The sequence below is a fragment of the Podospora anserina genome, chromosome 7, assembly GCF_000226545.1.
Source record: "Podospora anserina S mat+ genomic DNA chromosome 7, supercontig 1".
In the NCBI taxonomy this organism is placed as follows: domain Eukaryota; kingdom Fungi; phylum Ascomycota; class Sordariomycetes; order Sordariales; family Podosporaceae; genus Podospora; species Podospora anserina.
The window spans coordinates 3,167,462-3,181,556 of NW_001914854.1; the positions used below are offsets into that span (position 1 = coordinate 3,167,462).

Consider the following 14,095-nt stretch of genomic DNA (forward strand, 5'->3'; position numbering starts at 1 on the left):
CGTTTGCTGGGTAAACGATGATGATGGCGGAGCAGTTGTGTGTGTGTGTGTGTGTCATTGTGTCATTCGAGTGATATATTTCCCGTTTGGATTTGTTTCAATTAAGACCAGCGGCAGGCACGTGAGAGGTTACAGTCCTACCGTGCGTTGTCTACGTACATAACCATCCCATCCATCCGCCCAACCACCATCTTTCGTGGGTGGGCGGATGGGTAGTTGATAGATCAAACTCAACAACGGATCGACTTGTCGGCCTTAAGCTACCTTATCGAACAATCTAACTCCGATGTCTGTGTGCGAGGTCGATGATCCGTCGGATGAACACTCCCCCCCCCCCATTATCAAACGCTATCTTGTCTAGATTGAGAGGTAGCAGTGTGTATCTGTCTGTATGTAGAGTCGGATCCGGGAATGTGCACGAGATCTGGGCTAGCGAGATGCAGGCCTGCGGATAGGGGTCGACATGTGTGGGAGGGAAAAAATGCCCTGAGTGGCTTACAGCTGTGTTACCCTTCCTCTTTGGGACTTGCCGGATCACCACCACCACCACCACACCACTACAAAACACAAGCCAAAGGACAAGACATTTGGCAGCTGTTTTCCAAGGCCGGCAGTCCCTGTGCCTTGAACAAGAGTGCGGGGGGGTGGCCCACCACCAAAAAAAAAAAACCAAAAAAAGAAAAACAAGGACAAGCAACACGATTGTGCCCCCTTTTGATAATCGATCGACGGATTGAGGAAATATGACGCTGGTGAAGAGAAGGGCCCTGATATGGGGGAACAAATAGACATTGTTTCGCAAGTTGTATCCCATTGTATCCGATGACCAGCACACCTGATAAAAAGGTGTCAATAGTAATAACAATAGGCGTCCGGAGGTGCATATGACAGAGTCATCTTCTTTCTGTCCTCAGACTTGGCTCAGTGCACGGATTCTTGGGATTGACCAGTGAGCAAGCTTCAAACAGCACGCGTGCGGTGGCAGGCAGTTGCTGGAGTTCTGGACAAACACATGCAGCGGCCAACCGGAAGACGCCATGCTCACACACATTAACATGTGGAAGATGTCAAGAGGAGGAGGTCGGACACGAAAGGGCGAAAGGGCGGGAAGATGGATGGCTGTGCTAAGAGTCCCACCGACAACACCGATTAGGGATAAGGCAGGCCCCCCGGCCCCCCGGCCCCCCTGCCCTGTCCGATAAACTGTTCGTTCGACAGCCTCACTCTCGGAGGCTGCTGTGTAAATGAGACAAACTTCCGGCAGGCCTGGTTGCTGCATGCGCCATCCGCCCGTGTTTTTGGCTGGAACCATAGAACGGGCAGCCACCGGCTTTTCGGACAACCTGTGGTACGGAGTATTGAGCAAAAGCCAAAGACCGGCGTGGAAAGGCGCTAGAAGCAGAAGTTTACTAGAGATGGCGGAGCTGTGTCCAGATGTCCGATGCTGCTGGAGCTGATGGAGCTGGGCTGCTGGAGCATTGGAGCATGGAACAAGCTTGGAACCTCTTTGGTAATCGTTCCTGGCCGTGGTGCGTCGACGGCGCGGGCGTATTGACCACCTGACGATACCGCCGTGCCATTCCTCCGTGGCTCGTTTGGGTGGCCGCCCTTCTGTGTCCAGTGTCCATGTCGATCGGATGTGTGCCCCGGCTCCGCCTGGTTTGTGTTTCTCCTTGAAAATAAGAAGCTTGTATGACCATGACAGCAGCAAGGGAACGGCTCACCAGCATGGACATCGATGCACCCCCCGATGCAGGTGAGAGGTGGTGTACATTATGGGTGGGGGGCAGCCGGTGACTGTGCGGGTGTCTTGTCTGGCTGTCTGTCTGTGACTCCACTGTGGAGGTGGAGCAGCCCCTCGACTCCCGGTTGGTCGATTCATCATGACGGGCTGTCTTGTAAGTGCGAGTCCGTTGTATTGAACGAGAGAAGAGAACCGGTTGTTTCATCTGGACCACACATGGGGGAAGAAGGGCGAGCTCGCTGTTGTATCTTGTGTTGGTCAGTCATCTCGCCATTTTGAGGGCGCAAACGTGCTTAGCTCATCAGGATGGCCTCCGAAGGCGCAAGACGCAAGACCAGCGGTAAATGATGCAGATGGCGGTTCTGGCTTGTTCTAGCTTGTGTCTGGGTTCAGGTGTTCGTCAAGGTTACAGAGCTCCAAACACTGTGAACACTGTGCTGTTATCGCGGGGCTTATCGTCCCAAATGCCGTTTTGGGTCCAGTCACGGGAGACAGGCCGTGGCCTCCGGTCTCTCTCTCGACGTAACAGACTTGAGGTACCTGCAACGTACCCTGACGGCTGGTGGCCAGTGCATCGATACCTCGAACTACTTTGAAGCATCACGAGCAGCATTCACAGCAAAACCCCTGCTTTTCTGCCGCTGCAGCACCCCCAGTAACAGAAGAGGCCTGGCTCCATCTGCTGTGTCCGTATCGTCGTCACCCTCTCGTTCATTCACAGGTCTCTCCCAGGTTCCTGCTCTTTTTCTGCTGTTTCTCCCAACACCGCCCGTCTTTCATCTTCCTCCTCCCTTTGTGCCCTCGCCCTCTGCGCTCTGTACTCTAGCCCGCCCCTTCTATTGTTGCGAAACCTGGGGAAATCGAGCTCTGGATCCTGCAGTCGATCGAGTCTGAGTCATTCAGTTGACTTTGGACGTCAGCGTGCCGCGGTGGAGCTAGCTTCCCCCAGCCTGACCCTACTGATAGCGATAAACTCCCAGGCGCAGTAGTAGTAGCCTATCCCCGATCTACCATCACCATTCACCACTGCTCTTCTCCGTGCCACTCCTCCAGTCTCTCTCTCTCTCTCTCACACACTCTCTCGGTCTCTCCTCACCGTCGCAACCGCCGGACCACCGTTACCCCAGACTAGAAAGCCTGGGACCACCGCCGCTAACCACCAACTCTGCTGTGTCCGTCGACCGAGCCGGCTCCTCGCTTTCAACAAGTAGCTGCTGTAATCAGTCACCCACTCTATCCGCCACCCTTCCTATCGGGGCACCCATCACCCATCAACCTTTGCATCACCAACAAGCTTCAAGACACCCAGTATAGTGGCTGTTGCGTCCCCGCGTGTCTTCGTACCCACAAAAGAAACTCTGCCCATTCTCTCCTCCCTCAGCTTTTGGAGCCGCTTCCACTTTCCTACACCACCCGACCTATCGGATATCTACCTTTCGGTCTCTCTCGTCCTCCAGTCCTGCGCTGTCCTATAGGCAACACTACCCTTGGCTTCTGCCTCACCCTTCCCCTCTTTCACCTTCGAGCGCCGTGCATATCAGCTTTGTCACCCTTGGCCACATCCATAGCTGTCCACCGAGACCCACGAAGTATACATGTCGATCGAGCCTCCCGCCCACGTCTTTCGCATAGCATAGGCCCTCGGGCTCTCTTTTTCATTTCAAGCCAGCTCCCCCGTGCTTGCCAACATCAGCAGGTAGCCATGGCCGACAGACAGTTATCGTCCGCCTCGTCGTCGAGGCGGCAAAAACAGCCAACCGATGGTGCCGTCGGGCAGTTCGTCATCGACAAGGAGATTGGAAAGGGTAGCTTCGCCCAGGTCTACTCTGGCCGGCACAAGGTTCGAACTCCCCATTTCTTTTGCGCCAGTGACCCCGCCGGGAAGAAAGACAGCGAGTTGCCTATCGGATGGCGTGCGGTGCTGCCAGATCAGGTGGAGTGGGAGTTGGACGTGTCTTTAATCTCATCGTCTCGGTTGCGCCGAATCCGCTAACATGGTCCCCTACGATAGGTCACGGGCGCCCTGGTCGCCATCAAGTCCGTAGAGCTCAGTCGCTTGAACAAGAAACTAAAGGAAAACCTGTACGGCGAAATCAAGATCCTCAAGACGTTGCGCCACCCACATATCGTTGCCCTTCATGACTGTGTCGAGTCGGCCACGCACATCAACTTGATTATGGAATACTGCGAGCTTGGTGATCTGTCGTTATTTATTAAGAAGCGGGAGAAGCTGATCACACACTCGGCTACCCGTGATATTGCCCGCAGGTATCCCATTGAGCACAACCAAGGTTTGCACGAGGTTATCACCCGCCATTTCCTCAAGCAGCTCGCAAGTGCGCTCAAGTTTTTGAGGGAAGGAAACTTTGTTCACCGAGATGTCAAACCACAGAACCTGCTGCTGCTGCCGTCGCCGCTCTTTCGGGAAACTCACCATTCGGCCAAGCAAATCTTGAGTGCTAGTTACGACTCGCTGATGCCAGCAGCAGGACTTCCGTCGCTGCCTATGCTCAAGCTTGCCGACTTCGGCTTTGCTCGCGTGTTGCCCTCGACGTCACTCGCTGAGACGCTGTGTGGGTCACCGCTCTACATGGCCCCTGAGATTCTCCGGTATGAACGGTACGATGCCAAAGCGGATCTGTGGTCGGTGGGCACCGTTCTGTATGAGATGGCGACAGGGAGACCTCCCTTTAGGGCCGGGAATCATGTGGAGCTGCTTAGGAAGATAGAAGCTGCTGAGGACCAGGTCAAGTTTCCTCGCGAGAGCGTGGTCAGTCCGGAGTTGAAGAGCCTCGTCCGAGCTCTCCTGAAGCGGAATCCCGTGGAACGGATCAGCTTCGCCGACTTTTTCAACCACACCGTCATCACAGGGCCCATCCCCAATCTCCACGAGGATGACCTCCCGAAGCCGGAACCACAGCAGGTGAAGGAGACAGTGCGGCCCGAAGGGTCACTGTCTCTATCACGTCGGGATTCCCAGCGTGGCAAAGCGGCCACAGGCGTTCTGTCCTCCCCCAGGCCTCGGCCATCATCGCCACTGGCGACACCGATCGAGAAACCGAACCCACTGGAGCAAGTGCCAGGTCCTCGTGCTGGCTTGAGCTACTCGCCTGCTGGAGATGGGTTGGGAATTACCCGCCGGCCAGCTGTTCAGCCATCTACTTCAGCGCCAGCCCGCCCCGTCATGTACGTGGACCGCTCTCGAGCAAACTCGACCGCCTCGCAGAGACCACCACGAGAATCCATCGTGCCGGACCCTTCACAAACCCTTGCATCGCAACCTCGACCAAAGAGCAGGCCGACCAAGCCCCTGACAGAGGAGGAGAAGGCTGCTCAGGATGTTGCTTTGGAGCGTGACTACATCTTCATCGACAAGAAGGGCGTGGAGGTCAATGCACTGGCTGACCAAATCTCCATGTACCCGCAATCGGTCCCCAAGTCGGGTCAGATTGTTCGGCGCGCTACCCAGCAAGGGCACCCAACATCAACGACTGGTGCTGTTTCCGCCCGAAACAACCACCTTCGACAAGGGTCATATGACAAGCCACTCTCTAGCAGCCCCGGCTCGACAACTTCTGCCATCTCCAAGGCAATTCAGGACGCCAGTCTTCGGCTTTTTGGGTTCAACGTGGCGCCTCATCTGCTCAGCAAGGGCCAGTCTCCGCCCCAGATCTACAGCCCTTTCCCGGCATACCCGACGCCCTCTGCACCGGCCGGGCTGATCTCGGATGGGAAGCACACCACGCCGGTGGACGAGGATTCCCGCGTGGCCCAGTGCATTGAGGATTGGGCCACCCGAAGCGATGTGGTCTATGGCTTTGCCGAGGTCAAGTACAAGCAACTTGTTCCATTGGCCCCTTCCATGGATTATGGCCTTGGCGGCGTTCCTGCCGACAAGATGGAGGAAGAAGATGGCCTCACCCTCGAGGCAACAGTCTCTCTATCAGAAGAGGCCCTGGTATTGTACGTCAAGGCGCTGTCTCTTCTTGCCAAATCCATGGACATTGCTAGCCTATGGTGGACACGCAAGAGCAGGTCGGACAACAGCAACAGCATCCACTCAGCCGCTCGCGACTCGGTTAACAGCCAGGCGTTGGCACTGAAGATCAATAGGGTGGTCCAGTGGATCCGGTCCCGGTTCAACGAGGTCTTGGAGAAGGCTGAGATTGTGCGGTTAAAACTCATCGAGGCTCAAAAGCAGCTTCCCGAAGATCACCCCAGCCACCCCAGCAATCATCAAACCGAGGTCAGCTCGGTGACGGGTGCCGAAGGAGTCATCCTTTCGCCAGGTATCAGCGCCGAGAAGCTCATGTACGACCGCGCCGTTGAGATGAGTAGAACTGCAGCCATCAACGAGATTGCGAGCGAAGACCTCCCCGGCTGCGAGATATTCTATTCGACTGCGATTCGCATGCTCGAGGCTGTCTTGGATAGCGATGACGACCATCTTCCCAAGCGCAGGATATCAACCTCGTCTAGGGACGAAAAGGCTGAAGCTGCTGTCCGCGAGGACACCTCCGAGATGAGCAGCGAGGACAAGCAGTCTATTCAGAAGAGTGAGCAGATTTACCTCCTTTGTATTGGTTACCGTACTAACAGCTTGACAGTGATCCAGATGGTTAAAGCACGTCTCGCAAACCTCCAGAAGAAGATGCTTGCCATCTCTCGAGCTCAACAGCAGCAGCAACAGGACATAATTTCTGTCAGACGTCGTAGCGGCGAGATGGCACCACGCAGTGTCCCGGTCTGAACGTCTGACGATCCCAAAGCTGACGATTAACGAACAAACGACACCTATACAGGCTGCTACTACACACTTGAGCCCCGCGGCTAACGGTCTTGCCGGCCTTGTCAGGGCCTCGAAGGCCTGACGATCGCTTCAGGGACTATTTTCCTTGTGCAAATTCGTGTTTATGGTTTGGCACATCATACATTATAACGGAGTTTGACCGCTGATTATTTCGTCGATATTTATACTTTTTTTCCAGTGGGCATATATGGCGCGGTTAGCATGGCTGTTCGTTCTTGATGAAGCCGGAATCAAGCCTATGCATTTCATGCCTCAGAATTTGAGGGCGCTTGGGGACAGACCAGCGCGTTTTTCTTTTTCTTTTTGCCTCTTCTTTGTCTTTTTTTTTGGTTTCGGACCTTTCTTGTATTCGGACCCATGGCACGGGAGGTGGCCTATTTTAAACAATTTTTCTCTTTTTGGTTTTGGTTCGGGGCGTAGATATTATTGTTATCAATCTTTTATGGGGGCAACAAACGGGAAAGGAAACGGAGGGGTTTAGCGGGGAAATGGGGATCTTTTTTTTCTCTCCTCTCTTGGTTATTACTGTAAGGAAACGGAATGGGGAGCAGTATTAGCAGTGTTTTATCACATTGCTTTTTTTTCTTGGTCTTGTTCTGGTGACTCCTTGTGGGGTTTTTATTATTTGCATATCTCCTGTTGTGTTTTTGTGTGGTTGGGTCGAGTTGAGGAGAGAAGAAGGGAGAGGAGGAAGCAAATAGGCATACCCTTATGCTAAGAGAATGGGAAACTATCAAAACATGTGAGACATATGAGAAATTCATAAATATATGTGAATGCAGATAATAAATAGACAACACAACATGTTGTTGAGAGCAAGTGGTGTAAATGGTACAGGGAATGGGCTTTTCCCCCCTGGATTATTACTAGACATGAGATTTATAAAGGGGTAGTTGCCCTTTGAGAATCTGCATGGTTTTTTCTTGAAAAAAATGTCTTGAACACTTGGAGTGTCTATTGTTGGCTATCAATTCTCACCAAAAGTCTAAAGGACCGACAACATGTGCCCCCCTTCAGGAGAAAGGGAAAACTGAAAACTAACAAAGCGTTGAACTGAAAACTACCAGATTCAAGACTGTAAAAAATTTTAATTTGCCATTGATTCTGCCGTCAACTGCAGCGGCCAAACACGCTTTAAAAACGGACAAGGCGAAAAGCTAAAAACATCCAAGGTGGTCACAGTAATCAATCATCATCACGAATCCTGAAACAGAAAAAAAAATTTCTTCCTTCTCTCGCTCAATTACACTTATCCACTTTCTCTCTCCTTATCAAATCACCCAAAAACATCAAAGACGCCCAACCCCGACCCTAATGAAAACAAACACCAAAACAACCATGATGATATCAACTCCTACAAAACCATCATCCCACCCCCTTTTTTACTCAACCTAATTTCCATCCAACATCCCCCCTCCACCCTCATCATCCCAATCTTACTCCTCCCCCTCCTCCCCAGCCATCAAAACATCCCTCACCCCCTCCAAAACCCCAACAACCTTCTCCTCCAGCACAGTCTGACAATCCCCCCCCCCTGCGCCCTCCCTGGTCTTCATCCCCCACCACTCCCTCTCCCTCTCCGTCAGCGGCAGCAACCTCTCCCTCAGCACCTTTCTACTCTGCAGCCAAAACTCGACATGCTCCAGCACCTTTCCCGAGTCCCACCCCGTCACCTCGGGTATATCCCTCGTGTTGTTCTCCCTCAACGCCCCCAACACCTTCGCCAGCAGACTCAGAGAGTGAATCTCGTTCATCGTCGCCAGGGTAATGTAAAAAGGATGGGTTCTGGTGCTGTCTTCTGAGCCAAAGGACATGGTGGGGATTGTTCTGTCCATTCCCGGGGCTGCGAGCCTCTCGATAGAGGATTCAAGCAAGTTCGGGAACTGGTTCAACACAAAGGCTACCTCGGGCGCGATGGTAGGACCCAAGGCGCCGAGGATGTTGATTAGCATTGGCAGGAGGGCACGAGACCAGATCGAGTAGCAGCGCATCTTGTTGACGGATTCCGTAAAGGGGGTGATGTTCTTCCTGCGGAGGAAGCCGGCAATGTTGGCCGAGGTGATGTGACCCAGGATGCCGTTGACGGCAAGCTGTTCGGCGATCTGGGGGAGGGACGAGAGTTCGAGGAGGAACAGCAAGGAGATCTCGCCGTAGACTGGGTCACCGTTGCGACCGACGAGCTTGTCGGACCAGCTGAACAGTGAGGTGGCGACTTGGAAGATGTTGTGGTTGGACATGATGGTGATGATCTGCCCCTGGCATTGGTCGAGGCCGGGGACGGCGAGACAAGCCTGGAGGATGCCAGTCACCAAAGCCATGTCGTCAGGCTCAGTAGGGGAGCCAGGCTCGTGGACAAGACCAGCCAATGCACGGAAAGACTGAGCCACTACACGGTCGAGAATGGTGATCACCAACTGCGTGGCCGCTACCGAGGTCTCGGGGCCCGCCTTTGCGGGAGCGGGTGCATTGGAAGAGAGCTTGGTTCCGCGGAGCGTGACGAAGAGTATCCTCAGGAGTGTGCGGAAGTAGGTAATGTTTTCTGTGGCAAAAGGGTTGTCGACCACATTGATGGTTGTGGCAACCAGAGTCAAGAGCTGGGTAAAGTCCTTGGGTAGCTGTGAGCAATCAGCCAAACGCTTCAGCAGCGTCAGGGTCAAGTTAGCTCTCGACTCGGCAAGTCGGACAAAGATGTGGTCCGGAGCTGAAGGTCTTTGGTTGGCCTCCAGGCACTGCTCTGCCACTTGAATCATTTGCCTCGAAATGATGCCGCTCTTTGGCAACAAGCAACTGCTGAGTTCGAGAATGAGATACTCCCAAGCATGAAAGAGGGCCTGCAATCAGTTAGTAATCTACTACTGCATCGCATGAACAGAAAGACACTCACCACCTCGGCTTCCACAAGCGACAGGTTGAGATTGGCCTTCTCCATCTCTGTCCGGAAACCATTCTTCTTAGACCCGGCTCCCGCCCAACCCGCATCATATCCGAGCATCTTTTCAGCGAAATCCATGCCATAATAGTACTGTGCTCCAAGATTCTTGGGTACCAGGACGGTCCTCTTAAAGTCATCCAACTCAAGACCTGGATACCTCTGACTGAAATTCTTTGAAAAGTTAGAGTGTAGCGAGGCATTATAATCCGCTACCTGAACACCATGCCTAAGGAAATAGTCGAGGTCTTCCACAACCTTGGTGGCAAAGTCCTGCGCCTGACGCATCTGCCGCAAGTGGTAAAGCTGCATTGCAAAGGTCTCGGCAATGTAAGCTGCTATCCTGGCTTGGTAACCCGCCTCGGCCGGGTCGTTCTTAAAGACGAGCTCGGGAGCTTTGAGGTTCTTGACATAGGACCGCAGGCTACCCAAAAAGGACTTATCCTTTTGCATGGCAAAGATGGTCCAAGCCCAGTAGTTCTGCGCCGACGTGAAAAAGTCCAGAATGGCGAGGGCTTCCTGGCTAGGCAGCGTGGCAATAGACCGAAGCTTCTCCAACGCTGTGGACAGTACCGAGTCTGGTGAGATCTCTGCCATCTTTGCGTCACCCTTGAGAGCCTGGCGAGGGGTCTTGCCGGTGAGAAGACAGTTCGCCATCCACTGTTGCCGGTTGCGTAGGATGATGGAAAAGAAGTTCCAGGTCCTCACCACCTCGGGTATCCTGTCAAAGGGCTTGTCCAACTGGGAGGCAATCTGAATGAACGAGTGAGACACTTGCGGGCCAAGGTAGCCAAGCAATGATGGCGGTTCACCGGAACCCTTGCCGGCATTTTCGACCAGTGCGCTCAGCAGTGCTATGACAGGTATCTTGAAGGAGTGCTTGATGGCTGGAAGTCTAGCAACAAGGGCGGCGCACTTGAATAGCTGCGTTTGGATGGCGGCCGTGGGGTGGTCCAGGTAGCTAGCAACTCTCAGGATAATGGTGGCAAACGAAACCACCCCCGTGAGTCTTTCCGATACAATACGGGATCGATAAGGGTAGAGTGTCGAGTCGGTGATTTTGAAGGCGGCCAGGAGCGAGGTCAACAGTGGTTGGAATCGAAGCGAGCTGGACGCGGGAGCCAAAAAGCCTTCAATGATGTACCGAGAAGCCTCCAACAGGCAGCTGGTCAAGTTCTTGGGCGATTCCGGCGAACCCATGCTATATGTGTAGAAGAGCAGGCTGGTCATGATGTTCACCACCTCTGTGATCACAATGCTTTCGCCCACCTCTGACTCGAATCTCCATGTCGCTGAGTTTTCAAAGATGTCTACAGCGGTCTGGGCTATCGCAAGGCACACTTGAGACAGAATCTTCTCCGACATGCCGGCCCATGGGTTCTCGTCAATTCTGACGCGGGCATTGGGGCTTGCCGCCGTCTTCCGCTGCGCAGCACTCGACATTGCGTTTTCCACCAAGCTGGAGAACAGCTTCACAGCGGACTGCAGGAAGTCTACCAGCTCGGCGTACATGTCCAGGTTGCCGGTGATTCTGGAGAGTCGACCGGACCGCCCCTCGCTGCTGATGAGACCACAGTTGGACATGTATGACCAAACCCGGCCGGGGACCACTGGTAGCAACGCATGGAGAAACTGGAGGGAGGCCGTCATCACCTTGAACTTGCCGGCATCCAGCTGAGTAGGATCCTCTTCAATCAAGCCATTCAGGATCCCACACACGACTTTGATGATGTCGTTGTTACGCGGGAGGCTGCTGCTGGTTTCTTGAAGAACCTTGATGGCGCTCTCTGTGTTTGGTTTGGGTGATCTACCCGTGCTCCTGAGAACTTCTGTCCGCAACACGACAGCCAGGAGGGATATCGCTTCCGCAAGGTCGTCCGTGGTAAGTTGCCCTAACCCGCTGTCCCACGCCCCGTCCGACAGGTATACCTCGAGGCGTTTCCCAAGCAGCGCCAGAGCCGAGTGTTCAAACTCGAGCTTGGCTACTCTGCCAACATCGGTGACGAACCGGCCATATGTTCCGCTCGGAATGGTGAATTTTTCTTGAGGCGCGACTTTCCTGAAGGATCGTGCGCTAAACAGGTCGATGTCCTCATCCACGCAGAATGAATTCGTATTTTCATCTTCATTCACCAGATGATATGATCGATCCCACATGGGATTCCACTCGATGGTCAGACTTGGTGTTCTGTAAAGCCATCCGACTATCTGCTCCGAGCTCTGCTTGTCGGACACCAGAGCTGCCAACAACGATCGACATATCTCGGTGAAGGGGATGAATTCGTATGGGTATCTATTGTGCGACTGTTCGGTGTACTGTGTTCTCAAGAGCGGGTCTGTGAGCATCTGAGTGTATATGTCTAGCGCAGCCGAGTTGGGGACTTCTGAAGAGATGTCCCAGTATGACTTGCTGCCAGACAACAGATACAGCAGACATGCAACAGGCTCAGTCTGGTAGCCCACAACGTGGAAAGTCCGCTTCAAGAGGTCTTCAAACACCACGCGTGAACGAGCACCAATCATCGGTCGAAAAGCAGCCGTCTCGCCATAGCCCAGACAGCTAATCATCTCGCTGATGATATTGTAGACATGGCCCCTCGAGGTAGCCACCATGGCCATTGTTTCGGCCACTTGCATGTCTCGCTCCAGGTTTGCAACTTCCAGAAAGGCGTCGTAGGGTGATTGCTCGATCGAGATCAAACTTCCGCCGGAATTTCGTCGCTGTCGCCCTTCTGGTAGTGTAGGAGCCGCGATGGCCTCTGATTCGAACGTGCCTCTGGCCCTTTGGTTGTTGATCAAATCCCTCCGCTCGGCTCTATCCTGGTAGCCGACGTGCATCTGGTGAATGATCAAGGACCACGCAAAGGCAAGCGGAACAGCCATTGGTACACCAACACTGGTAGCCGCCTGGAGGATGTCATGGATTTGTTTTAGAAGCTCGGCCGAGTTGAGGTAGGGCTCTTCACCATCCACTAGCACCTCACTCCGATCGACATCGTCTGGGGGCGACAGGTACAAAAGCGCACGGTCGATATTGAGAAACTTGAGTGAAATGACAGTCATTAAGCTCCGAACAGGGAGGACCAGCTCGGCAAGCATATCATGTTGTTCAAGAATCGGCATGATGGGCTCCAGGAATCGGTAGTTATCCATGAGGGTAAACCATTGCGCAACAAGTTCCGGAGAATGGAATTGTGGGCCTTCAAGATCCATGATCTGAAATGCCACCGACATGGCGTGGATAACTTCGGTGATGGATGTCCGACTCCAATCCAACTCGATCTGGGAGGTCAAGACCGTCTTCTCGAGCTCCCGTGGACCCTTTTCCACCTCCTCGACCAACTCGGGAAGAACTGCAAAATAGGTGGGTGCCATGGCTTTGAGGAGCGATGGGTCGGCAACTTGGAAGTCGCGGTCATCCCAGTTGAAGGCAGTCTTCATAATGTCCTGCCGTAACTCGTCTGCCGCTGGCGTTCTATTACGGGGTCGCGAATGTAGCAAAAAGGTTGTAAAGGCATCAGCCGAGGCGAAGAAAGACCGTCTTTCGGTTAGAAACGTCGTGATAAGGCGCTGGCGACGTTTCGTCTCGCTTTCGAACTCGGCCCAGTTTGCTTCGGCATCCACCACTGCCACCACGTTGAGACTAGAAAGGAAGCTCGAGGCCTGGGCATCGCTGACACCGGCAGCTTCCCGAATGTTGGCGGCATCCTGTGTTGAGAAGGGTCCGGTAAGATGGCTGTGGGCGCGCGACTGATATTCCACCACCACAATGCGCAGCGCAGCCACCTCGTTGACATTCGCATTCTTGCTTAGCCATGTTGCGTCCTCCTTGATCTGCTTCAGGTCGTAGGGGTCCTTTGGTGATGGTACAACATTAATGGCGCCCGTCCTGGTTTGGAAATCGAGCTTGGACTGGTTCGTTGGGGGACTAAATGGCTTGGTGGGCTCTTTTAATAGCTGATGGACGAAGCCATCTCGAAGAAAATCCGATACGGCAGTGCTGGTCAGTCGGTCGCTATTCGAATCTTCGAGGGCGGATGCGACAAGTCTCCATGAGCTACAGAGCCGGGGGGCGCGAGGTTAGAAGAAAGGCAACAAGCATTAGGGGGAAGCGCAAACTTACAGAAGAGGAGCCCTGCCCTTCAAGCAGTCCTCGAGGGGGGGGAAGTATGTTTTGTCAGTTGGGGCAGCCATTGGTGCTGCTCTCCATTCGTTTGTCGACTCTGCCGCCAATGACCAGCAATATGCGATGCCCCGAGCGTGGTCCAAGTATTCGCGATGATGAGCCGACAGAGGAGATGGTCGGTGGTGTTGGTGGTGGAGCTATCGGCAAGTGGTGGTTTGTTTGGTTTCGGGATCGCAAAAAGTTGAATTTACTTTGGACGCGCTTCTGCAGTTGGCAGCTCAGACGCGGGCCGCAATTGCAGAGCTCCCATATCATGGATCTTCCAGCGGTTGCCAACCCAACTCAGCCCGCTATTTTTCAGCCAAGGGGGTCCACCAGTGCTTCCAAGCTTCTTATCGATAAGCTGGGGCCCTGTGCCTGGCTTAGCGTCTGTTTTGGAACCCATAAACGCACGGATCATTGCCTTTATGGTCCATCGGGGCCTTT

The 14,095-nt window shown here is 53.7% G+C and overlaps 2 protein-coding genes across 2 annotated transcripts; one reads left to right on the top strand and one right to left on the bottom strand.

Annotated features, from left to right (window-relative positions):
- Positions 1-3,446: 3,446 nt before the first annotated feature.
- On the top strand, positions 3,447-6,494 carry PODANS_7_10890 (uncharacterized protein; the record flags this gene model as incomplete). The annotated part of the gene is made up of 2 exons (XM_001908422.1): positions 3,447-3,584; positions 3,756-6,494. The coding sequence occupies 2 exons, from the start codon at positions 3,447-3,449 to the stop codon at positions 6,492-6,494; spliced, it is 2,877 nt and encodes a 958-aa protein (XP_001908457.1).
- A 1,496-nt stretch (positions 6,495-7,990) lies between these two features.
- On the bottom strand, positions 7,991-13,677 carry PODANS_7_10900 (uncharacterized protein; the record flags this gene model as incomplete). The annotated part of the gene is made up of 3 exons (XM_001908423.1): positions 7,991-9,364; positions 9,439-13,508; positions 13,608-13,677. The coding sequence occupies 3 exons, from the start codon at positions 13,675-13,677 to the stop codon at positions 7,991-7,993; spliced, it is 5,514 nt and encodes a 1,837-aa protein (XP_001908458.1).
- Positions 13,678-14,095: the final 418 nt, after the last annotated feature.